Raw genomic sequence first — 27748 nt, 5'->3', positions numbered from 1 at the left:
TTATTCCTTTTCATTTTGTGTGACGTCAGCCAGCCAATTCTTGTAATTGATCGAGGGTGAGTTACCAATATTACTAATCAACTCGGAAACGGCATGCTTTTATTATGGCATGCGAATCTGAGAGAGATTTCATTTGGTTAGTTTGTTGCGCATTTTGGATTCATTCCGGTTTAGAAATCACTAGGGAACGGTTGTGTAATTAATCAGATTGTTGATAAATGATGCCGTTAAAAGGTTTTGCAACAATAATTGTTTTCTTAGAATATTATATAATTTGCTCATTACGGAGATGACGCGCTTTAAACGGATTTATAGTCATTTCGTTTAACGATTGTGTGTAGTTTCTTGGAATCGTGTTTATCGTTTGAGGTGAATTCGGAATTTTGATGAGAATTTACCTATTAATGTGATTTAAACAGGGAATACGAAAACCAGTTTTTTTTTTTATTATTATGTGCAAAATTATATCTTCTCTAAAATTCAAAGGAAAAGAGTAGATCATTTCATTATAATGAGTGTTTTTTTTTATGTATAGCAGTTGGCATTACTGTTCAAAATGGCGACCGATTTAACTGCTATCAAGTGATTTATTCTCAGTTTGCCTGAACAACGCTTGCAAATAGTGCAATTTTATTTCAAAAATAATGGTTCTTTGCGGAATACGTATCGCGCACTAGGTCCATTTTATCGTCGACAAAATCCTCCATCCGAGCAGTTAATTCGATTAACCATGGAACGTTTTCGCACCACGTTTACTCTTATTGATAATTCGCATCCCCAGAGACGCCGTACGGTGCGTACAGAAGAAGCTATTGCTGCTGTAGAGCGTAGCATTGAGGAAGACCGGAATGAGTCCATCCGCCATCGAGCACAGGAATTGGATCTGTGTCCATCCACTTTATGGAAGATTTTGCGGAAGGATCTTGATTTACGTGCTTACAAAATAAAACTCGTGCAAGAATTGAAGCCAAACGATCATCAAGTAAGACGTAGATTCGTCGAATCGTCCCAAAACGAGATTGCCATTGTTCCCGATTTTCATAAGCGAATTTTGTTTAGTGAAGAAGCGCACTTCTGATTGAATGGCTACGTCAACAAACAAAACTGCCGCATTTGGAGCGAAGCTAATCCTCAAGTATATGTCGAAACACCGTTACATCCAGAAAAACTGACTGTTTGGTGCGCTTTATGGGCTGGTGGAATCATTGGTCCGTACTTCTTCACAAACAGTGATGGCCAGAACGTTACAGTCAATGGTGATCGGTATAGAGCTATAATTACTAACTCTTTCATTCCTGAATTGAATAACCATGTTGTAAAGGAGATGTGGCGCAACATGTCACCCAGCTCGTGTCACAATCGATTTATTGAAACACATGTTTGGTGACCGCCTAATTTCACGTTTTGGACTTGTCAATTGGCCTCCAAGATCTTGTGATTTAACACCGCTAGACTACTTTCTGTGGGGCTATGTAAAGTCATTGGTCCATGCGGATAAACCACAAACACTTGACCATTTGGAAGACAACATTCGCCGTGTTATTGCCGATATACGGCCACAAATGTTGGATAAAGTAATCGAAAATTGGACGTCCAGATTGGACTACATCCGCGCCAGCCGTGGCGGTCATATGCCAGAAATCATATTTAAAATGTAATGCCACAAGATTATGTTTCGGATAAATAAAATTCATGTCAATCGAATAATCCATCGTTGTTTTATTGCAACTTAAAATTCTATACATCGAAAAAAAAACCCCTTATATGAAATTATAAACAAAAACTATAAAATAAAGCAAATGATTTTAATATATTCCTTAGATCATTTAAACAACACGAATACATTCACTGATATGACCGTCAGAATTGACAAACGTCAAAATTAAAGCCGTGTGGTAATATCTCCGAAAACTTGTTGCATAATATACTATTTGTGTTTTATCATGTGACATAACTTTTTTGACAATTATGATTGCAGAAATAACATTTTGCAACAATGCAAAATTCTCATTTAGTATCGCTATGGCATTTTTATGTGCTGAAATGAAAACGGAACTGCATAAGTCACTTATAAGTAGTTTAAAGGAAGACAAGTAAAATCGAAATTCATTTTTACTTATGTCATTGTTATAGGCTATGCGCTGATGATTCCGAGCTTTTTTGTCCTAAAACATAACTGCTAGTAAGAAGGTTTGTTTGTAAAAAAATATTATACGTGCCTATTAACTTTTATTACTCTATGAACAACATGCACCGCTATAAAATTGAGAAAGCCAAAGTAAATAATATACATAATAGAACTTTAGAGAAACACATAGACAATAAAATAACATGAAAATACATTTACAAGATATATTTTGTATGTATTTGTAAATATGCACTTACTTGTCTCTTAAAATACTTTTCTAAAATTATGCTTTATAAATAATCTAAGCTAAATTATCCTTTTTTTAAGTGTCTTCTTACTTCTAATAGACGAAGCAAAACATTTGAATCACTAGCCGATACATTGACTCAGAATTCAAAGATGAAGTCAGCCTTTCTTCTTGCACGTTCCCCAAAGTCCAAGTCGTTTGGCCGATTGCTCGCAACGTATGCAAGAAAACAAGATGTATTCAGATTTCTCCATAAATTACATCTACATCTTATGTAGATTAGCAAGACAAAGTACACCGCTGGCAGGTAATTTTTCTTGTGCGGTTTGCAAATTACTTTCAATTTATTACAGTACGTTATAAGTAACGCGTTAATGGAATGGAGACATCCACCATGGAAGGGGATAATAAACGGCGGAATATAGCGACCGGGACGTAATTAACATTTGCAGATCACATTATTTCTAAACTGTTCTGGTTGCTAGTAACTTTAATTCCGGATAAAAATATTATGGTAGATTATTTGCAAATTGGTTGTTAATGGAATATAATAACAACTTATTGAGATAAGTCATAAAGAGACGGCAAGTAAATTAAGCTAAAGGCTCTAACCTCGCCGTTTTAAAGTGGAACCACAGATTTTGGGATTAGAGGATCTTTCTCTATATTACGAATTTCCTAAATCTGATGTGAACTTACGGGATTGAATATTCACTTGAAAGTGACTGTAAATAGAGACGTCATGAAATGACAAACGTGAGAAAACATTGCAATTACACTGACAGGACATTTAATTTTATAGCGAATTGTTTCTTGGGACCATTGCCAACATTTTCACGCGGTCTACCAAAACACACGGAGTATTCGGTAAAAATAGGGTTATAATAATTAAATGTTGGGGGAGTGGGAGGTCGAGCGCAAATAATAGATTTTTCTTCTAACACTAGGGAATATTGGATTTTCCTGCCTAGATATCCTTCTGGTCTCCACGGAGACAGAGGCAAACCGCAGAGGGAAAAGTGTACACCGCAATTGCGTTAATGACTTATAATTCCTCGGAATTCCCTCATGCTAATTACCAGAATTCCTCTGGGGTTTATCCTTCGATATCCATCAACATTCATAGTGTTGGGACAACGTTTTATTAATAATTTATCCCTTTTATTGAAAACTTAAATTTATCAAGTACTAAAAATGCCGATTAGACCAACAATAAAACAAACTGTATTTGTTATTAGGGCACATGATTCACAAGTGTTCGTATAATAATTTGCCAACATAAAAAAAAACCAATAAAATTATTTTTGTTAAACGCTGTATTTAATTCAGTGCATTTCTACTTTCAGGCTAGAAAAATGTCACTTTAGCGCATTGATCTCTGCGATATGTAGGCTGTACCCGGTACATCAAAGGAATATTTATCAATTACCTTTTAGATAAAATTTCAAGAAAGGCGTTCGTTTTGAAAATGAAAAATTTTAAATAAATTTGCTATACATCTAATTAGCATCAAAATGATATTTTTGGCTCCAAGTATTTCGACCAGTAGCATCCGTTACGAGTTTAGACCGAATACTGATTAATAAAAAAAATGTATGCCACGCTTTCCTCTTCCTCTTGATTTTCTCGTACGATTCATCGGTTTCTCGCGAAAAAATAAAAACCAAAATTAGTTTTCTATTTGTTTTTAATTCAAATAAAGTCAAATGCCCGAAAAAATTTAAATTGAGTGGCAAAAATGTGTACTAATTTGATCTCCCTTTTTGGTCTGTCGTCAACTTGCGTACAGTTGTTTTTATGATTTTTTTTTCTTAAAAATACATCTTGACATATCGATCAGTTATTAAACACCACCCCGTGCTATTCCTTCTTTCATCCACGAAACGAATACGAGAAAAAAGCGCTAAATCATCTCCTAATTGATAGATTTTTTTACGCAGGAGTCCTTATGTAACGACCGTAAGCGATTATTCTAATTGCTGCGTCTTCTGTCTAGGTTTCGTGACCAATAAAAAGAAATTGGGTTAAGAAGGGGTTTCGAAAGGTCAATTATAATTTACAGCGATATAATTTTAAAATGTCAAGTTTAGCTTGTCCCTGTGGTCGTTAAATTTAAGGGTTTGTTATATTCGCACGAATTTTGCAGATATTTAAAAGTCAATTTGATTTTTACTGTACTAGATATTTCTGTTGATTTTAATCTATTTCAAGGTGACGTGCGTACGAAACACGAAGAAGCTATTCCTTTGTTCGAACCGTGTAGAATGCGACCTTTAAAATAAAATATAAAGGTCTTAATATCCCTAGCGGAAAGACACAAATGCTTAGATGGCTTAGTGCGCGTCCAAATGTTCTCCACCTTATAGCTTAATTCTCGGATTATTTAAAGAAAAAAAATCACAAATCGCAAAAGGCTTTTCACGCTTTTTTGTTAACCCATTTTCTCTTTGCGAGTTTTTCGTAACTTAATTAGGGTTTGGAAATGCGTAAATATACTAAAATAATTGTTAAAGTGACATTTTGCGTATGCGTAATTAGTGCATTATTGGGCATTTTAGTGTGGGGAGTAACAAAAATATGTTAAAACGATCCTATCATAACATTAAAGTCAGATTCACAACATTGACCCGTCTGTTTATTGACAAATATGATAAATAGACTTTTCGCTATTAAAGCACCATCTACCGAGAATCCAAAAAAAAACTTCCTATAAAACCTTGACATTTTATGAATCTATGCTAAAAACGGGGGTTGAAGAATTCAAAGTTGGCCCCTGCTCCACCACCACTGGGTTGCGGTGGGCGGACGTTTGGTGTTATTAAACAGTTGTTTCTTTCGATATTTAAACGTACTTTCTTGTTTTTCTGATCAATTGTGTAATTCTCGAGATATTTTACCGTTTCCATACTCTTTGTACACCCGTTAAAATATATAATCTAAAGTTTTTGGTATTTCTAGCTATACTCTATTGAAAAATTACGTATACTGCCAATATTAACTGAAATTACAATTACCAAGTCTAACCACAATTTAGTGAAAAACTGGAACTAAAAGATGATTTCGCCTATTTCGCTTAAAACACATTTTTTGTTATTCTCAAGGACAATCGAGTGTCGAAACTGATTATTAATAAATTTAGTCACCTTGGTTACCTTTTTATATATTATCGTAATTTATTACAGTTTGTGAAACCTCCGAAAAGAGAAACGACGTGTCGACTACTGAAATTATTTGGAAAAATGCTTGCGTATTAGTTCTCATCGAGATTCCCATCTTTTGAAACGTTTCGTAACGGTTGCAGTATATATTTTACAGAATAGCAACGAACGTATTGTCCTATGTGGGCAAACAATATTCCTTTGTTCACAATTGGTGAGCTTAATAAAATAACCCGCGTGTGTACTGGCTTCATTAAATTTAACATACTCAGTCTCATTTTGCGTAATTATTGCAAAACATGTTCGTCGCTTTATAAAATACTTGCACAGTATCTGGAATAGATTTAACATCTTTTCATTACTATATACCAAACCTTTTACAAGAAATTTCATCCCCTGTTGACCGCTTGAAAAACTTCTTAGGAGTTTTACAATTATTCGATCTAATCAATTCTTATCTTTCTGATCTTACAAATGTATTGTGTTACTTGCGATTAAGTAGTCGGATAGTTCGAACATCTTGATTTCAAGCTCCGATGCGTTTTCATACAGACGATATCACTTCTAGCGAGAACTTTACAAAATCGACCAGTTGCTAATAGTTTTATGGTAATGCAAAATCGTGTTTTTGCACGCAATGTTGATTTTTAATTTGCTGTCTTTATTATATCTAAATTCCCATTTATTATAGAAATTACAATATACTCAAAGCGGTGTATTTTAGTATATTACTCTCCAAATTTGATAAACGCCGTTTTGGTCACGAGGATAGATCAAGGAATCAAAGAGGATAGCATTGTTTGCATTTAAATGTGAGGGAGTTGTCAACCTCGACGTCAAGTTTGTCTTGTACTACACCTGCGGTTGCTTATTTTTTTATAAGAAAAGTGACTTTTTCAAAGTTAACAAGAGGTTTTAGATAATTCTATTACAAAGATTAAACAAATCGTGTAATGGGCGGGGTACCTATTCTCTTGTTTTGTGTATTTGAGCGCATTATCTCGAAAAAAGTGTCAAATTTTTTTTTCTACTCCCGTCTGTTAAATACCTAATTACCCACCGATATAGCGTGCGGCAAGCGTCACTTTACCATGTCAGTATCCTTTCCCACGAATCCGAGCCACTTCGGACATTTCCGGAATTTTACCGCACGGATTTGGGAGCAATCGGATGTTTTCGGAGATATTTCCCACGCTTTGAGTTTTGACGTTTGTCAATTCTGATGGTCATGTCCGTGAATATATTCGCGTTGTTTTACGAAAATGTACCCAAGAATTAACGGTCGTAGCAAAAGTATAGTATGCAACACGTTCGGTAAACTTTTCAACCGCACTTGTTTGCATAATATACACTTACGTGGTTACTATAGCAACCATTCATTTTCGCTCCATTCCTCCCTTGCCTAAATTCCCATATCGACATCACAACAAAGGGAATTTTTTCACTGACTTATTACTTTAGTGGTCAAGAGTTTGATTTGGCTATAGTGGAGGTGCTGCATAATAAGCGAGTGACTGAATAAGTTTATCCAACGTTCATACATACCATACTTGTTCTACAACCATTTGTTTTCGGGTACCTTGTTGCAAATCACCACGGATACATTGAGTATCGTGTGACATGCCTGCCAAAATGTTTGAAATCTACAGGAAATATCTGATTGCTCCCAAACCCGAAATTAAAGTGATAATTTCCTCACGGGTGATCCGTGTATAGTGTATTTTAGAGTAGAGAACAGAAAAATTTATTTTGTATTACGATCAGTTTAAAAATTTGGCCTCATTATCAGTTTTTTTTTAATTTCGACGTAATATAACTTTTTTGTCTAATGAAACAGTTTCACTTTTTATAGCTATTATTTGCTTTTTTTACTTTGCTGAAAAAATCAAATTTATTTGACTTTGTCGGCATCTCAAGTATCGGCTCAGTGGCTGTGAGAACGTTGCTCTCACTTTATGAATCTATCGATGTCGATGACATTTTTGTTTGTTGTTTGAAATAGGCAATAAATAGATATTTACCCACAGGTTTTTATGCACATGGGCATATTGACTATTCTTCTTCAACATTTATTCACGTTGGTTTCAAAAGTCCCTCTATTATCAGAATAGGAAAAGGCTCCATATATGGCTTAAAAGTAAAAAAAAGTAAATATCAAGCATCGCTTCTTCATAAGTATAGCTAAAAATATAACAAAATATATAAAAAAAAAGGTTTGAACTGAAAAAAAATAAATACACGGTTGTAGATCGCATTCATTTTCATAAGGAAAAATCGTTTACAGAGTTCGCTTTGTTTATCTGAACCTTGAAAACGATTAATTAATCTTAATATCGGCTAATATTAATTTCCCCCCCAAAATTTAGTTAAAGGGCTGGAAGCGTACTGCTGAAAATACGTGGTGTAAGCCTTGTATTGCTTAGGGTCGTTGTTAGTATCATTAATCAGAAGTCGGATCCACGGTTTAAGTAAAATAAACTTAGAATACTGTATTTAAATTTATATAAAATTGAACTTTATATAATTACAAAAAAAGACATAATTTAAATTACACAATACGAATAGAATCACATCATTACTGATCACACGAAAATCAGGGAACCGTTTCTTTAACTTTTTCTTTAACCATTTTGACTGATAGTAAACCCTTCTTATAGTAAACGCAGAATTGAGTTCTTCCTTTTTCTCTATCAGATATGTCAGAATAATAGTGAAATACGGTAATACGCTTAGTACCTAATAAAGAGGACATAATAAAAAATAAAAATGAATCGACAACGAATGAATCGATAAATATAAGGTTTTTATTTAACGTACAGGAATATAAGAAGAAAATTTCCTTAATGGTTCGACAGCCCTCGGCAGAAAGATATTCAATCGGCTTTTGTACTATTAATTTTCATTCGGGCTGAACTTAATGCGGCGAATTGTGTGAAGTTGATCGATCGTTTACAAAATTAACGACTATTTCGTTAAATATAAACGAGAGTGAAAGACGCCGAGTCATATAGTCACTTAGCCATGCGTTGTGAAACAATATTTTCTTATTATAATTTTTGCAATTTGGAACTAACCAAAGCTAACCTCTAGCGCAGAAAGGGAAACCAACAAGGTGAACAAAAGTGACTATTATGCTAAATATTCCACCTATCGAGCACTTTTCAAGAAAAAGGGGTTCAAACTTAAGTGTTGTTATAGCTTTCTTATTATCCATGTAATCTACTAAAATTAAATAAAGGAAAAAAATTTCTTTCTTTTAGCGGTTAACGTGTTCACTATTTATTTATGTAATGTTTTGTTTTGCTTTATTGTATAATGTCCCATTTAACCAAATAAATGTTATTTTTGGAATAAGGCGGCATTATCAACATAAATCAACACTGGTTAGCATAGATAACATGAAGTGCACTATATCTAATCCATGGTTTATAAATAATAGCAATAATATTATTTAATATATTAATTTTTCAAAAATACAGGCTACTTATGGATCAACAATTGTTATTATATTATATTAAATAAGTTTCATACATTTCAACGAAAATAACTATGCCGCAACGCTTTGCTGAAGAAGAATCTACATATTATTATTATTATTATTAACTTATAGTTTAGTCATAATATCCAATGATTTTGAGGGAATTGCCGTATTTTTTCAGCTAAAGTTATATTAATTTAAAGCAGGGCCTTCACTTTTATCATATCTTCGTAATTACTTTGGTTCAAGATCATTATAAATTAGTTTAAGGTTGGGACATTTGGGCACTTAAAATATAATATTTTTCTTAGCAAATAGTTGCGTCGATATCTATGCGCTCTTGGAGTAAATAATAATTTAGCGTTCTCCAAAATTTTCTTAAACATTCAAATTTATATATATATATATATATATATATATATATATATATATATATATATATATATATATATATATATATATATATATATATATATATATATATATATATATATATATATATATATATATATATATATATATATATATATATATATATATGACACTATATTCCGGGATATCATCCGTTCGCTCGTTGAACTCCGACTGGAATCCTGCATCCGACTGGAATCCTGCAAATCTTGCATCCGACTGGAATCCTGCAGACGTTTCGCCAAAATCTCACTTGGCATCTTCAATGCTCGCGCTCCGAAAACACTTCGAGTGTTCGAATATATATATATATATATATATATATATATATATATATATATATATATATATATATATATATATATATATATATATATATATATATATATATATATATATCTTTTCATGGAAGAAAATTCGGGTCCTTAAATAAAACAAATTTTGAAATAAAATATACTTAAAAAATAACACCGATTTCTTATCCACCACAAAATGAACTCGCACAACTATTGTAAAGTAAATAGAATGGAAGGTATTACTCACTATAATATTGACAAGATTAAAATTGCGTTTTGGGCAATATACACCTACCTACAAAGTTACATTTCATAAGTTTGTTGAGATAAATTTCCAAATAAATCTGTAAATATTTAGGAATACAAACATAATTTGTTTTAATAAAATATACAAATAAGAATACGACAAATGATGAGACTAACATATATGGCAAAATTTTTATTATAATAGGTACTTTATTTTGTTATTCAAGTAGTTCAAGTATTCAAAGAGTCTACGAGTCTCTGTAATTTGATTTTGTCTCCAATATTTTAGCATAGATCATTTATTTGATCTTCTGACAGAAATACTACAATATTCTAAAAAATTAGAAATGTCTGCCTCAGTTTGGTTATTTGAGTTTTGTTTGTTTTATTATATGCCTGTAAGGCAACGTAAGCTAGGTCCACTTTCAATTTTTTGTGTACGAAGAGTACTAGTAATTGAGTAGTTGAAAACTTGAAACTTTAAAACAAAATATTCAACTTACATAAAATTATTAAAAACCGGTAAACAAAATGAAGCATGACAACATAACACAACCTCAAAGTGAATTAATGCCGCTAGACTCGAATTGCAAATAATAATGTGAAAGCCCTTTTGGTATAGAAAAGCCGTAATGCTTCAAATAAAAATATTGAAAATCACCTTGCTATTCAAATTTTTAATTCATTACTATTTTTTAAGTTTAAACCCATACGAAATTGGCATAAAAATGTTGATTTCATTATGAGAAGGTGGAATTTTATTTCAAAAAACTCAAAAACTTGAATTGAAAATTGAAAAATTGTTGAGGTATTTTTTGTTCGTATTTATTATTTTTAAGTTATAAAATAAACTTATGCTTTTTATTGGAACGCCCTGTATATTTATTTTTAATTTTTGTGTTTATGCATGGATCGCACCGTTTCCACAGCATACAATTTCTTCACAATCCCTGGATTACTTTTAGATCCAATCCAGTCCAGTCAGTCCATCATTACAACAATCTATCCGAGTTGAGTTTAAGAGAATATAGAGTTGTAGACTGCTTTGTACCATAATTGACAAAAAGTGACAATACCAGTGTTTCCATTACGTTAAGGGGCGAGTCGACGCCTAGACTATTCGATTGCAGGCAGCCGTTATTAATGACGCAAATTAACGCTGGGACTTCGAATTAGATACAAACGCTTTGTAGTCAAGTCGTGAACCCAGTCCTTCTTATTGTTTGTCATTATAAGAAAATCAGTATTGCTTCTTTTTTTTGAGTAATATACCAAACCCGGTGCTTTTGGTAGGGGAATTAATTGTCTTCTGTTGCTGACTTCATGGTCAAATTAAGTCTATGTAATATAATCTATTACTTTACACTTTAATTTTACAAATGTCTTTGTTTGCGATTTGTTTTTCTCTAGTTGTAGGTGCTTCACAAATATTTCTTTCTTCTTATTTTTGCCAAATTCACGTATTTCCTTTATTATTATTTGATTGTTTAATTAACAATCCAAATTAACACGTAAATTAACGCTGGAACTTTGCATTAGATACAAACGCTTTATAGTCAAGTCAACTGCGTTGTTGAGAGCTCAATACCCCACAGTTGTGAAGTTTATTACAGTTGATAAGCAAAATTTTCAACGTAGAAGTGGTTTTAGAGTCATATTCCACGATCTGGCTAGACCGGGTTAAATGTGGAGGAAAGAATTTTAAATAATCTTGAAATCGGAAGGTTCATTTTTTCGTTAGAATTTGCATTATATCCTGTAAAAGGCTAGGGTAAATTTTTATCCACAACATTCGAGAATAAGCAACTATTTGAGAAATTGTATGGGACTAATGGGACATACGAAGTAGAAATACAAGTATTCACTCTGAAAGATTAGCTGTTTCAAAGGGTCAGAGAGACAGATTAAGACAATGACAAGAAAGAGGGCTGAATTGTAATGGTGTTCAGCCCGAAATAATTGCCATCATGATATCAACTTGAGAGTCAATTTCTCAATTGATAATCATTTAAATATTTCGCTAAGGACATATCTACGATGACTCTATTATCAATGTCAGCTTAAAGAATCCACTAAAAGGATAAAAGGAAAATAACAATAGCCTCCTAACAATTCTCATGGAAAATGACTTCTGTACAGGTAGCACAGTCTCAAAATTTTGGTTTAAAGTTTTCGCAGGCGCAACACAATTCTATGGTCAGTTTGAAAGATGAATGAAGAATCGTCAAAATTAGTTCTGTTAACTCAGATAAAACATCTTAAACAAATTTCTATGTTTCATTTTATCAGCTATCTCACTACTTTTGCATAAGATGTTTGACTTTTTAATTAAGATTCTTTCAAACCTGGAGATCTTTGAAATGTTTTATTTTCTCGATAACTAATATTAAACTTTTTTAATTGCGAATTTCTATAGAAAGAACATGTCAGTGACGATGTGCTTGTCGAAAAGTAATGATTAATAGAGTGCGATTTACGATGGCATAGTCGCTCATAAAACCAAGAGAAAAGGTGCTTCAGTATTTGAGCTCCTTCCGCACATATACTAAGAATGGCAAAACCTACCCATTTACCAGTCAGTGTTCTACCTTTGCCTATTACGCCCCGGGGTCGTACACTCGACAGAGATAGAACCAATTATCGGATAATTATAGTAGTTTCCACTACAAAACAGGATCTCATTTTTGAAAAACTGCTGCCAAATCTCGAAAGACCGTCTTTAATTATTATGGATAATGCATGATTGCATTCTAGACTTAGTGAAAGTGTACCAATTGCATCAACAAAAAAAGAAGAAATTATGAATTGACGGCGCAGTAAGCGGATTAATTACTCAGAGAATTGTCTAAAATAAGAGTTATTAAAAATTGTCAAAAATTACAAAACAAACTTGCCGTATGGTACAGACAAAATAATTGCTGAAATTGGTCACCAAGTTTTTAAATTGCGTCCTTTTAATAAAAATATTGTAAGGTAAGACATGATGATACTGCAGCAGTAGTATCTGTTTTGAATTCTTTTCAGACAGTTATCAAAGAAAATTGGATCAGTTGTATAACACATACAGAGAATACATTTAAAAAATACTGTGAAAAATAGAATACACTTGATATAACGGTACCACTACTTGTTATTAATATAGACGAATGATGATTTTCTGATAGTAGCCATTCCAGTTTGAGCTATGATGATAAAGATGATTATATTTAATAGTGACAAATTAATTATATTTTATACGGAATGATATATTTTTTAGTTTTCCTATTTTTTTAGTATTGTTGTAATTTTTATTGCATGGACAATAGTTTACTTCTTATAATAATTTTTTCATGTGTATTAAATATTCGCATATCATTAAGGAACCCCCTGGTCTACATGAACATGAGTATGATTGTACTAGTCAAATTAAAAAATGCTAAGTACAACTAAACCTGTTTCTCTTACTCTCACTTATTTACTAGATAGATATTTAGGACCACGCAACATCTGTTGAAGTATAAGTTGGAGCAAGATAAACAATCTATTTTATTCTATTTGGCATTTTATTGCCGACTATGCCATCGCAAATCGTACCGACTATGTAAAAGCCACAACCAACACCTCCACCACGTGGGCACCCGTTTCGAGCGAGCAGAACCTTATATTTTATTTAGTTTTTGTGAAAGAATCGATCAAGCCATTATTATTATGGGACTGTCCTATGCAACAGCCGTTCGCCTTTCAATTACATACACATATTAATTTTCATCCACAACAAAAACCAACCGGACCGTAAAATTATTATTTTTTGTCGGCTGTCGCTCTATTTTGCTTCGATACGACCGAGCTATATCGCAAATCTTAGAAAGGCAAACTACATTCTAATCATTACCTAATCGGGGTAAAATTTTCGCAGGCAACATGGACGACGAGACGGCATTCGTCGCGGTAACGCCGCCGCCACTACCGCTCAAAACCAAAGCGGCTCGTTCCGGAAACGCAAACGAAAAATTGACGCGGTCCATCAGCGGCTCATGTTCCCCACTTCAGGAATCGTCGTCTTCGTCTTCAACAACGGCCGCTAGGACAACGGTAAATCTAAATTCCGTTGACTTCCACATTCCTACGTCGTTTGAAGAGTTGAGTTCTCGCGGCACGAAGAACAAACCGCACGTAGTGAAGATCCTGATCAATCCGGACGAGACGAGATTGTTAAGGGACGACGAGGAGGAAGAATCGAGAAGGGTGGTGATCGGTGATGTGTCGCGTTCGCCCTGTATACGAATATCCGTAAACGCGAACAATAATCCAGAGTATACGAATCACGGGAACAATATGGTCGATGCGGTGGTAGGCAGGTCGAGCCCTTATTATTTTTTTAATCAGTTCAGTGGCGTGATGTCAAGCGGGCAGGTGAGCCCCAGCGACACTTTGGATTCGGGGACGTGCAGCGATTTGGACGGCACGCCGCCGCCCCTGCCGAAGAAAAAGGGCGGCTCCAGTGTTTCGGTTACGGTTATCGGTGAGTTTTTGCGGATTTGCGAGAAGTTTTTTCAGATGTGACAGATTTATCTTTCGGAGTAGTGGTTTCCAATACGCCTCGTTAGGTTCTGATAGATATCTGAAACGCCTTCTTTTTGTAAACCGGATTGAAGTTTCCTTCGTTAATGAACGAAAATCCTCTGCGCTGCAACCTCCGAAGAAGGGACAGCGCGCCTTTGGATATTTTTGAGTTCTCCTAGCTTAAGTAAACTATTGTACAGGGTAACAGGGAGTCAACGAGTCAAGGAACTCTACCATGAACTCCTACGATATTGCAGAATGATTCACCTTAACTTCTTCGAGAAGTTGATAATATTGAGATCCAAGAAATATAGTTACAACGAAATGGATTTCCTCCGCATTAATTTGTAAATAATGATTACATACAGAAATGCATCGGCTGAGGAGGATTCGTTGGATGGTCCTGTCCATCATGTGACATAACACCACTAGATTTCTTATAGTGGGGATATGTTAAAGATCGTGTTTATATGAATCCCCCTACAACACCACAAGATATGAAAACTAGGATTCGGGGCGCGTACAGGAGAATAACACCGTTTATGCTAAGGAACGTCCAAAAAATATACGAAAAAGACTAAACATGTGTATATAAGTACATATTTTTTAACATTTATGGCACCATAATAATGATTATACATACGACAAGTTAATTTGTATTATTAGGTATTTAATATTATTTACTTTTTCTGGGAATTTAAAATTTGGTGGTTATTTTTACCAAATGCCTAACTAATATTATAGCAATGGTCTGAGACAGAAAGAAGGGTAAATATTGTAAAAAAAAATATACGAAAAAGACTAAACATGTGTATATAAATACATATTTTTTAACATTTATGGCACCATAATAATGATTATAAATACGACAAGTTAATTTGTATTATTAGGTATTTAATATTATTTACTTTTTCTGGGAATTTAAAATTTGGTGGTTATTTTTACCAAATGCCTAACCAATATTATAGCAATGGTCTGAGACAGAAAGAAGGGTAAATATTGCAAAAGTTAAAATAAATTGCAAAGTATTAAAAATATGACGTACTTAACGAAAGGTGCAGGTTTTTATAAGATCTAAGATATATAAGATAATATATATGGTGTGCCATTTAAGAAAATTGAGATTTTTCAATTTAAAATGATCCAAATATATTTGTTTATTTTGAACACCCTGTAGCATCTAATTAAAATTCTAAAATATTTTTGTCATCTTCAAATAACGCCAAATATGAGTGATCCACTTTCAAAAATAATGGCGCTCTCGTAATTATTTTGCAACTTTGAAAATTTTTCCAAAAAAAATTAAGGTTGCGCAGATTCTTCCGATCTACAAAACCGGCAACAGAAGCAAAAGTAATATGGCGAATTCCAATCCAATTTCTCTAATACATCAATATGGAAAAGTTTTTGTTGGAGTTATCGTTCTTTGAAATGAAGAATAACAGCAACCAACATGGTTTCTATAAGGGTCGGACTATTCTGACCAATTTTATACCTTTCGTTCGGGGAACCTATGAGGCAATGGCAATGCTTGCTTATACCGACTTGTCCAATGTTCATCACCCCACGTTGGCTGTTAAACTTGGAAATTTCAGTCTAAAGAACCGCCTTTTATTTATTTATTTTTTTTGCAAGATGCCGTTAATAGAATGGGAAGGGCTTGCTTGGATGTGACTTCTGGGTTCCGCCTGGTTCACACTTGTGCGGCTTGTTCTTGTTTATAATTTTCTAAACTCTCACAGTGCATATTCATTGTACACTGGTGACCTGAAAATGTCTACTATCGAATTTTATAATTATTCTTGTCACGTTGCTTAATAATAGCTCTACTCCAAACAGTGTGGTCTGTAACCGTGATAGATAAATTAATAAATATTGTTTTACTCGCTATCTCACTGTTTTTGCATAGTATTTTTGATTTTCTTAATATGTTTTTGTTTTCCTATTTTGCCGGCATTTCCAAAATCCGGGCTAATATCGATGTTTTGAAAGTATTTAATTTTTTTTTTTCAAAATTTAAGATTTATTAAATATTTCATTTTTACATACATACATAGTCCCTGTAACGATGATCCCCATCAGGAAAACTGCTTTGCCCTATTCATTTTTTTTTTGGTTTTGTATATATTTGTATTAGACTGATGCACTGAATTTGACTGGTGTTCAAAATCAGTTCTTAGTGCGCGATATAATGGAAACCAAATTGACAAACAACATTGATTTCTTAAAATCAAATCAACGGAAATTTTAGTATTATTGCAAAGAGCACAACTATAATGCATAAAACAGATTGCCATGTTTTCTTTTGGCATCCGTTTGAGAGGGTTATTAATAAAATGGTGTCTTTATTATACTGAATAATGTCTACATATTATGAAGTGATGATGTTCAATACGTATGAAGAATTGTTTTTCAGATGTGATGGCGTATTTATCATTCAGCCCGAATACCGTGTGATGGTTTATATTCCACACTCATCTCGGTGAGTTCTGTTTGATCTCTCAAAAATTAGAGTTTTATCAGGTGATTTTCATTTAATTATATTATTATGGTATCTTACCACCTATACAGGATAGCTCAATCTTGCAGGATACTTTATATCTCCATAAGACTCACAGTATGTTTTAGAGAGAGTTCTTTAAGGTTTCCGTTTCCCAACAGTTTCTTAGATATCATCGAAGCTGTAAAGGTTTGTTTTTTCACACCCTGTATAATATTTCACAATTTATTGATGAGTTAGAAAAAAATGTTGATGTTTAGAGTCATTTATTAGTTTATGACAGCTGTTTCGGTAAAACCCTGTTTTTATCAAGTACAAATCCAATTAGTCATTAAGTAATAGATTCGAATATCTCATTTTGTTGATCTCCAAAGCTTCCAATAAATTTAGTTATTTGCCGGTGATCTGGATGGCCAGTTTCAAAGTTCCTTAATTTCTTTGACGTAAATAAAACCAGAAGCAAATCTTGTTTCTGGTTTTATTTATTTATGGTATGTTCTGGTTACTATTCAAAGTGAATTCAATGTTCATTTTGGCATACTCAAAATCAATGCTAACTAAAAGGAAGGTTGCTGTTTTATTAATTTTCGATAGGAATATGTATGTAAAATTAAATTTTGTATCACACAACAATATACAGGATGTCGAAGCGAATCAATTCCCAATGCCAGTATCGAAAGGATAATTGTCATATTTCCGTTTATCATTCAGGTGACTACCAGGTGTGACAGATATTACATTTTCCAAATTTTTAATATTAATGAATATGTCTAAGAAACTATTGAGCTTAAGTAAAGAAAGTAATATGATATATTAAAGAAACCTACCATAAAATTTCCTCATAGATCCAAAGAAGTTTTATACGGGATGTTCCATTTAAAATAAGGAAATGAGATGCTGTGAAATACTTATGAGAAACCTGTCTAATAGCAAAAAACCTTTGTATTTAAAATTTCTCTCATTTGTTCAATTTGTTGAGGTGCATTCATTCATCAACTTCGTATTTATAACTAAGTTTTCCTTGATATTCTATTTTCCCTGCGAATTTAAATCCAACATTTGAAAGTGCATGTGTTTTTTTGGTGTTTCGGAGTCAAATATATATTCATTGATGATTTGCAAATTCAAGTATTGATAAGAAACTTTTCAAAACATTTATTCAAATATCCAACAATACGATTTAAGGTCCGAATTAATTTTAAAGGGAAATACATTATTGCACTTATATGTTTGCATATGTTTTAAGAGTCTTATTTTTATAGCATATTTTAAATTAATTTTCAGTAGTGTTTAGGAGTCTTATTTTCAACTTTGATATATCATTCAACACAGGTTGCAGTTTTTAGCATCATAGCAAAAATATGATCTTAAGTTTGCGAAAAATATGTTATTATACACGGAGCAACAAGGATTACTATAAATCATACATTAAAAATATACAGGTTGTTGTGTGTGCGAAAACGATGAAAATACAAAATTCAGAATGTCTCTCTTACTTTACCCTTTTAACGCTTTAAATTTCCCAATATGCATTTTTATGTGGAACGATAATAAAGTTTAACGACTATTTACAAAAGTTTAAATATAACCCAGTAACAAGATAAATGAAGATAAGACATCAGCAGATATTGATTCTTCTCTATTCAACCGCCTAACACATAGAGCAAGAAATAAAAACCAGATTCAATGAGGTGGCTTACCAGTTTGATTTTTATTTACTTAATCTGGACCAACGTGAATTTTACTAGTGCTAAAATGACTAAAATGTCGACTAAAAAACGTTAACAAAGAAACCTATTTAAAATAGAAACTTTGACGCACTGTATCTTGAAAACAACACTTTTTTGAACACATGTTATATTCAATTTGAAATTGTCCAGCAATATGCTCCTACATTTTAGTTCATATTTTATGCCAGCGATATTGTTATAAGTACTTTATTTACTAGTTTCTGATACTGGACCCATGAACTCTAAAATTTATGTTATCCTTAATCAAAACCGATGGCTGCAAAATGCAGTAAAATGAACAAAAATATAACCAAGCGAAGCGAACTATCCATTTTACAAAAAAGTGTCCGGGTCATTGCCCTTTTTAAAAATTTCGTAAAAACGTGCATAAATTACCCATTTCAATCAATTAGCCATATGCTTTGCTAAAAAGATGTTAATTCGATCGCTATGTTATCGTCGTTCGCTAACGATAGAATTATTTTTGTCAGCGAAGGGGAACCAAAGTTGAGCCGAGACTTCGAAAGTAGTAAACTTTAAGATAAAATAAATTTAACGAAGACAAATTTTGAACATGAAAACTTTCATATCTTTAATAGCTTGTGTGGCGGGGCTACAAACTTGCCGTTCCATCACGAAATCTAAGCATTGGAATCGAAATTAGGTATAACATTGCGTCTGAAGCTCCAGACTTTATTTTCTTCTTTGATTGGTTAGTTCCCTTTGATGTCTGATCTAAAAATAAATTTTATTATTTGTGCAATAACATAAAAATTTTCAAACCTTATTCACAAATTACAGATTTCAAAGCAACGTTTATTTTTTTTTAACTGCATAATTTAAAATAGTACAATTTTTTTGTATTCACTTATTTAGAAAATCTATCAAGTAAGCCTTAGTTATGGAAAATTCAGAACAACCCTGTAAATGCCTTGTACCATTATCTTTAAATAAAAAAAGGTGTTATTTATATGATAACTGGAGTAATGAATATCATCACTCAACCGACAAAAATGTTAAAAGGTCAAAACAAAATTTCGCCAAAGCATTGATGATTTTTTTTCTGAATCAAACAAAACCAGGACTTCCAACGAAGATATAAGCTCTGATCTGTTTGAAGGATTGTTTGAAAAAATGATGGACATAATACCAAGTGGAGGTAGTAAGGTAGTAATTGACAGTGCCTGATATTGAGTTCCCTTCAAATACTTTCAAATTTAAAAATTACAAGGGGGTCATATGCACTCCACGTTCTTCTCAACCAATGCAAGATTAATCCAATTAAGCTTTTAAGCGTTCAACTAAAAAGACAAGGAACAAGAAAAATAAAAGCGTGTAGACCATTTAATAAAACATGAAGTGAACGTGTGCGATCTAGACCATGTTTTTGTAGAATACGTTGATGAGTTTTCAAGACCTACTGAATAGAATTACAATAGCCGGGAACGAATACAGACCCAACATCAACAAAAAGGGACACCGACGTGGTAAAATAAGTAGCTAATTACTGAAGATTTGGACCGGGATGCAGAGGCAGCCGCGGCCGTAACAGAGATTTAACACTAATTACCCGAGATCGGATGGTTAAGTCCTACCTTTATTCTGTATTCTTGCATGAAATGAGGAAAATTGAAGTCTGCATTGCGAGTATTTCGTCGTATACTGAGAATATTGTTGACAGAGTATGTATCGAGTGAATCCGTATTACTCGTGTGAATTAAGAAAGAGAACTACTACGCATTATTAAAAAAGTAGAAATCTAAATAAATACTGCCTACTACAATTGGTCATCAAAAGTAAAATTGAAAAAAAGCGGCAATAGATGTAAGTCTTGGATCAAAATTACATGAGAATGGACTGAGAGACGAGAAGAATTTGCTGTAGTTATCGCCAATCTTCGATACAAGCACATGAAGAAAAAGAATGTAAAACATATTAGGGTTGTTAAAAAATCGTGGTGAGCATCCGGTACAAGTTTTACATAACTAATTGAGTCGTTATTACTCCCTGCATTTCAAAGACCATAAGTTAAGAGTAAGATGTTCAAAATATGCAAGTATTAATTGGCCACGCTCTATTTGCAATATTTTATCCCAGCCAGTTACTGCAACTAGGGAGGTCTGGATGTTATTTTTTCAGACTTTCCGTAAACCCGTGAAGTTTGTGATTACCATTAATATGCTGCAACATCAACGCAATTTGCTTCCGAGCTTTTTCATGTAATATCACCGCGGAAATTAAGTCGTGAGGGATAAGCGGACAATATGAAAAAATAAACTGGTCCGTCCTAACGATGTGTCATTACAACCGATAAATGGTAAATGCAAATTTGTATCGAACAAATTGAAGATTGAGAAAGATGGACGAAATAATTATGTTGAGAATGATCATTCGCTTGACAGGTTGAACATTTTTTACGAGTAGACGCGTTATACATAAACTTTTGTATGTCGTTATTACTTTGAATCATTAAAGTCCCAATAATAAACAGTCAAATCGACATTGACTCTATATTGGGAAAAATTTATATTAGGACTTGAAATAGTCCCATTCAAGAAAAAAAAAGCGGATCGCTAAGTATTATTTGTTGAAAAAACTTTAAATGTTTCTTAAAATTCATACGAAAAGTACCTTCAAACTTTGTGCTTCTCAGACACCACAATACTCTCATTGTGGTCTCGATAATTGTGTCTGAGTCTCCCATCTCCAGAATATGTAGTGTAAAGTGAATTTAACTATTAATATCGATTAAATCACCCTCTCTGAAGCCTCTAAAATGAGTACTTTAACTTCAATTACATAAAGTAAAATAGTTAAAAGGTTTTTGAGTAATTAAAAACCAGTTTTTGCTATAAACCATCACATCCTGTATCTGGAGAATGAATCATGTTAGCACGAATTCTAAAACACCCTGTATATTCACTATTTGTGTTCATCACTGGTAGGATCATCTTCAAAGTTGTATTATTTCTGGTTTATAATTATTATTCTCAATGTATTGAAAGCTCTTCTCCATCTCGAGTTGCAAAAATATGCAAAATGTGTTGAAATATGACTGGAGCTGGGCAATCAACACTATACTGTCTGATTCGAGGTTTATATTTCTTAAAAAGTGAAATACAGAATTTATAGAAAACTAACAGTCCAATTTAACTCAACTTAATAATAAGTTTACCGTCGACAAGCTGATATTTAGTACGGTATATATCCTAAGGACATATCATCCGAAAATAATGAAAAAATGGCACTCAGTTATTTCTTCTATTTTACAAATCAAGGGTTTAAATATGTTTGATTTGGAAAATTTGACCGGTTTTTAAGATCTGACGTAGACGGGAAACCCACCAAACAACACTATGCGAAGTTTAGCATAAATTAGTCACGCAATAGATTTGAATCTTAAAAATAACAAAAATTACTTCAAAAATCATTACTAGATTTCGACGAAAGCTTTCAAAAGAAAAATGGGCTCTAGATGTTAAAGAAATATTATTAATCTATTTTTTATAACTTTTCAACTAAATTAACTTCAATACAAATGAATATAATTACTACCTACGTTGTTTTAATAAAAAAATACTGAGTTATATCATGCTTTGAGCTTATAACTATTAACTATAACTACCGTGTATCTCCATGAAGAATTTATCTTTGAATGACCTCTAATGTTTTTTTTGTAATATGCCGCGATTAGCTGGACTAATCCGCAACTCATCGGTAGAACTGGCAACGTGGGCATTTTTTCTTCACTAGGGCACTTGCTTAACGAAACATATAGTAATAAATAAGCGGTAACTTGAACAGAATTAGTAAAGCCACATGTAAAGCAAATTCACGGTTTTACGGTAAAATCTAATTAATCTTTAATGTTGATTACCATCGCTTTTTGACCGTAAAATTACTTGCCGATGGCAATCATACGAGATGAGTTTATAAAATGATGATTCTGCATAACGCGGCGTCGAAATCATTTTAGCAAAATCGCCAATGCCTTCTGTCTAGATTTGGAGTGGGGTTCAATATTTGTTTTACACATGGCGGAAAATTTGATTATTTGATTATAGCTACAATCTCCTAAGTAGCTAGTACCCATGAGTACACAAATGCTCTTAGAAAGACCACGGCATACAAGGCGCAATTGATAGGGAGGGGGAGGCATTTTCTATAAAGGTTGTATCTAAGACGCTTCATTAAACACATACGTGAAAAACTACACTGCCCGACAAAAAATTACGTCACCCTAAACGTTTAGATAAGTTTTATGGTTCACAACTTTCTTTATTTTTCATCGGATGATTTTTTTACAACTTAGTGAATCCATTTATCTCAATGGTTTTTTATTTTATTAACTAATTTTCTTCGTTTTGGGCAGTATCATACAGGGTAAATCAAAATGTTGTTTTATCTCATGGTTTTAAAACACCCTGCGCTAAAACTAAGTGTATTTTGTGTATTTTAGACCTTTTATTTTTTAAAATCGTATCACAATCTCATTTCTTTTGAGTGTTATGTTTATCATGACATGGAAGTTTATTTAGGTATCATTAAGAAAAATAAATTTTATATGATAAGAAGCAAAAACAACAATTATAAATTTAACAGGGTAATATTTCCACCTCTTGCAGCAATTACGGCTTGTGGTCTGATTCCTCCATCAACACCAGGTGTTAGTCCTACAAAGTTTGTGGTTGCACAGGGTGTCGACATACGGCTATTTTAATTTCTTTCCAACGATGCTCAATGGGATTGATATCCGGAATACATGCTGATCAATCTAAACTTGGCAATCCAACTAAATTGATTCGAAATGAATGGCGCAGTCGGCATATATTTCATTTAAACGTCATCTGCGAATAGTAGTTTTTTCAACTCTTTTACATCTAGTCAGACAACAATCTTGCAAATCTCAATCCCTGTTGTCGATGTCCGTGAATGAAGCTCTGCTTCTACCAATCTTGTATGTACCGTTGCTATTATAGAAGCGGTAGTAGATCTTCGCCTAGTAAAGTTTCCAGTCCGTTATTATAGCAATACTGTCACCGTGAAACATGCTGTCGCAATATTCACTTCGTCATTATTTTTAACATAACATAAACATGCACTTTCCAAGAAATATAGTAACATTGTCAGCGTCTCATTTAAAAATTTTCGTTTCATACAAGGAATGAGATAATGGTATTAGTGGAAAAACAAAACATTTCGGATACGTAAAATAATGTAGTGAACAGTTTGTAAAACAAATTATCTTGCTCAGGATGTTTTGAATCTCTGACGCAAACCAAGATTTTGATTTATCCTACTAAAACGACAAAAAAAAACTAAAGGGATATACTTAATGGCAAAAAAATTAATGAAAATCGGATAAAGAAATTTTTCAAAGAAACTTCCACGGGCTACCATAAAAGTATTTACAAACATCTGGATTCATCCTGCGTCGGTTGTTGATGAATCGAACTTGCTGATGTTTCACCAATCATCCTGTTGGCTTCTTCAGAGCTTAACTGAAACTGGTGCAGAAACAGGAGTATGCAGAAGGAATCCAGAATATTTGTAAATAATCAAAATAAAAAAGGTATAAACTAAAACTTCTAAAATTTTTGGGTGGCGGATTATTTGCCGAAAAACACAAAACAAGTGGGAGAAAAAAGTTGAAAATGGCATATGACATACAAATGTTGTCCATTACCGGAAGTATTTTTCTAAAATTTGGATGGGGCAGATTCCTACTATTGTCTATGTTTATGAAAACCCGATTTTATGAAAATAAGGCTGCAGCACGGAGACCCACCTTTCTGCTTATTTGTGTTGCATTATTTACCAATTTACCAATACCAATTTCATTATTGTATTTTGTAAGTTCCAAATCTTTCCGTTTTTATGGAAAGGGATTTGTTTTATTTTGATTGGTAATGTTGTTCCAGAATTATCAACCAAGTCCAAATTAATTTTGTTCCATCAATAGTTAATTCCAAACGAATTAACACATAAGCTGATGCAAATGGAAAAACTTCTTTTTACAGCGCCTATTAACGGAACGTGACATTTTCCAGATCTGTTACTTCCGGTGTCAAATACGTATTCGTATATTCAACTTCCCATTCCACTGCCAAACAACCTAAACACAACGACAATTTAATTATTCTCGTTATTTGCCCGACAAACTAAATCAATGGAATTTTGCCGCAAACTGAAGCACAAAGATAATTAACTGCAGCGTGGGTACGACTAATTTTATCGAATATCAGTCAAATTAATCAAAATTGTTACCGATATTGTCTCATCGAATATGCGCACAGATGGATCTCGATATTTGTGATTTGACAGTGACGTTGACGGCTGGTAGTATACTAAAAACCTCACTATAGACTATTTCAGAAAAGTGTGGAGTAATAAAATGGGAAATTCCGTCCAGTTCTGTTCAATTTAGGTGTCCGATATGAGATGTATATAGTATAGTCCGGCACACGATAAATATTGATGACAGTATTAATTGTATTAACGCTTTTATCTGCTCGTAGGCATTTTTGGTCCAATAAATCAAACTGATCCAGGGTAGTAGTAAGGATATGAATAGATTATGTTTTATTGCGTATTGCGTATTGCATAATCGTAATAATATGCATATTAAATAAAAGTAGCATACCCAATTTTTTTTTAAATTATTTTCCGCCTCAAAGCACCACTACTATAAGTGACATGAGTTCAACTCCAAGTTTTTACAGTTTTTTGCTTTGTACAGGTACTCACAAGAAAACAAAGAGTTTGAGTAGCGCAACAGAAATCGACACGGACGATACCGAAAGCAACAGCAGCAGTATCAGTTGCGATTCTTTGAATAGTGGCAAGTTATCGCCTCTTGCCAACAAATCTGCATTGCGTCTCTCTAAGGACAAGACTTCTATCCTGCCTCAGACTTTACTCCAAGATATTCGAGAGAGAAATCATGTCAAAGGTGAGATGCATAATGATAATTACGAATAAATAAGGTGTTACGTAAATAGGTATATTTACGTCGGAGCCGATGTCTGTAATTAATAGGCGCTAGAAATATGTCACGCATTGAGATACTGTATAGTATAGAAAATGATTTTTTTTGTATTTAAATCGTAATTAAATCAATAAATTTAAGGAATATTTTTGCTGTTGCATAAATGAATAACTTATGTTAAAATTAGACCGATTTTAACATTTTCTTTTTAATTGATTTAATTAATTGGAGCACTATTATTATATTTGATTGACTAATTGGCATTCAATTACAAGATTTTGTTTATATCAACAGTAGGTCACGTTCGGATTAACTTAGTGGCAGTGAAAACAAAATGAAATAAATAAAAGGATTTGAAAGTCAAATCGCTTCGATGCTATTAATTTCCATTCTGAATTTTGTTCTAATTAATTTAATTTGTTTTTGTGATTAGTGAAACGCATAATTCTAAGAGATTCCGTTTTATGGTTTAAAGCACTTAGAGAAAAATCGCCAATTACGGAGACGAATTTAATTGGTGCAAGAATTTTTTTTGTCTTTAGTCTTTAACTTTAATGATGTGGGTTATTTGTTATTGTAGCTAGAGAACGCCAGAGAAACAAGAAATTAGGTCCCAATATTAATAAATTTATTTAGCACAGCACCAAAGCTTTTGTAGAAATATAAATATGATTTCGAAAACTAGACAAAACATATTTAAACTTTTGAATGAACTATATGCTAAAATCGATTCCAAAACATAGCTGGACATATTTATCTTGGTTGTATTAATTCAGATTCTATGAAGCTACTAACCAAAAATTACCATGAAAAAGCGATCAGTTAATTCGGTTCTTTGGCAACAATAAATGGATGATTGTGTTGCCCGTCTGTATCTGAGTTCGTAATAGTGGAAAAATTAGATTTGTGCTTTTTATTGAGCTTCGATATCTTATTTAGTAGGGTTGTGATATAATTTGTCTTATAGGAATTGAATCAAATCAGATCAATAGAGAAATTTTATCGTACTCTAGTAAGACGGAGGGGAAATATTGGTTATTTAAATTAATATTTTTTTCCGAAGGCGAAAAATTGATGGTTATAGATGATATGCTGATATTTGGGAAGGGATAAATTATTCGTTAGTAATTATACCAATAATACCAAACTAATTCAAATTCAAATTTATTGACTTATTTTTAACCCAGAAATGAAGGTGAACTTTGTTTATAGAAAATATAAGTCTTATTTAATTTTCGGATCACTAGCGCCAAAAATTTAAGGCATTTTTATTATCTGGACCAAACAAATATGATCTCAGAAATCAGATCGATCAATTTCACATTGGTTTCTTTTAAAGAGCGTGTCGGAAACTTATCTCGACGATACCTGCGTCATAAAATTGATAAGGTACTCTTAATGTTTTCATTCGTCACATCGGTACAGTCACCTCTCATTCCCGTAGCATTAATTGTTATTGCAAATAATTGTGAGCCAATAAAAAATGTTTTTTCGAAAATTGAGGAAGAGAACCAGAAAAGGTAATTCAATAATATAAATTCAAAATGTAATTTACGAATTGCTGCTTTTATAGCATTTAGCAACGTTGGAGATGCCTTTTTCTATTATCCATAGATCGCACTTTCCTTATTTTTATTTCCCGAGTTAGCCAGGCAGATCTGCCAATAATATTATCGCGATAGTCCTATCTTTCTTTAATTGTGGTTTTGATAATGTGGTTTTTCGTATTAAAAAGACAATTCTGCTTTCCATTAAAACTCACATTTTTTGTCCATTTTCATATCACATCTCCCAAAACTAACGTGTTATTATTATCCGAGGTAGTATCTAATTTTTACTGAAAAATTTAAGTACATTACTTTTACCGAGAGTCTGGATGACGAATTGTTTTTGAAATACAATACTTTGAACTCTAATTTGACCACGCTGTACATGCCGAGGCATTGCTTTAATCGGCGCATGTCCGTGAAATGCAGAGGTGTTTAATGCTTGCTAAAACACTTTGGTACAGCCGTTGTAGTATA

The 27748-nt window shown here is 32.9% G+C and overlaps 1 protein-coding gene across 1 annotated transcript in view; it reads left to right on the top strand.

The window, feature by feature from the left end:
* LOC132705354 (glutaredoxin domain-containing cysteine-rich protein CG12206-like) overlaps positions 1 to 27748 on the top strand; it is an 85958-nt gene that overhangs the window by 8450 nt on the left and 49760 nt on the right. The window contains exons 2-3 of the mRNA XM_060675893.1: positions 13860 to 14465; positions 25476 to 25688. Of these exons, the coding sequence (XP_060531876.1) occupies positions 13860 to 14465; positions 25476 to 25688 (819 nt within the window). The remainder of the gene's footprint in view (positions 1 to 13859; positions 14466 to 25475; positions 25689 to 27748) is intronic.

The sequence above is a fragment of the Cylas formicarius genome, unplaced genomic scaffold (assembly GCF_029955315.1).
Source record: "Cylas formicarius isolate icCylForm1 unplaced genomic scaffold, icCylForm1.1 PGA_scaffold_7__23_contigs__length_41026272, whole genome shotgun sequence".
Lineage (NCBI taxonomy): Eukaryota > Metazoa > Arthropoda > Insecta > Coleoptera > Brentidae > Cylas > Cylas formicarius.
Note: the sequence above shows the minus strand (reverse complement) of the source record. Positions and strands in the feature narration are given on the sequence as shown.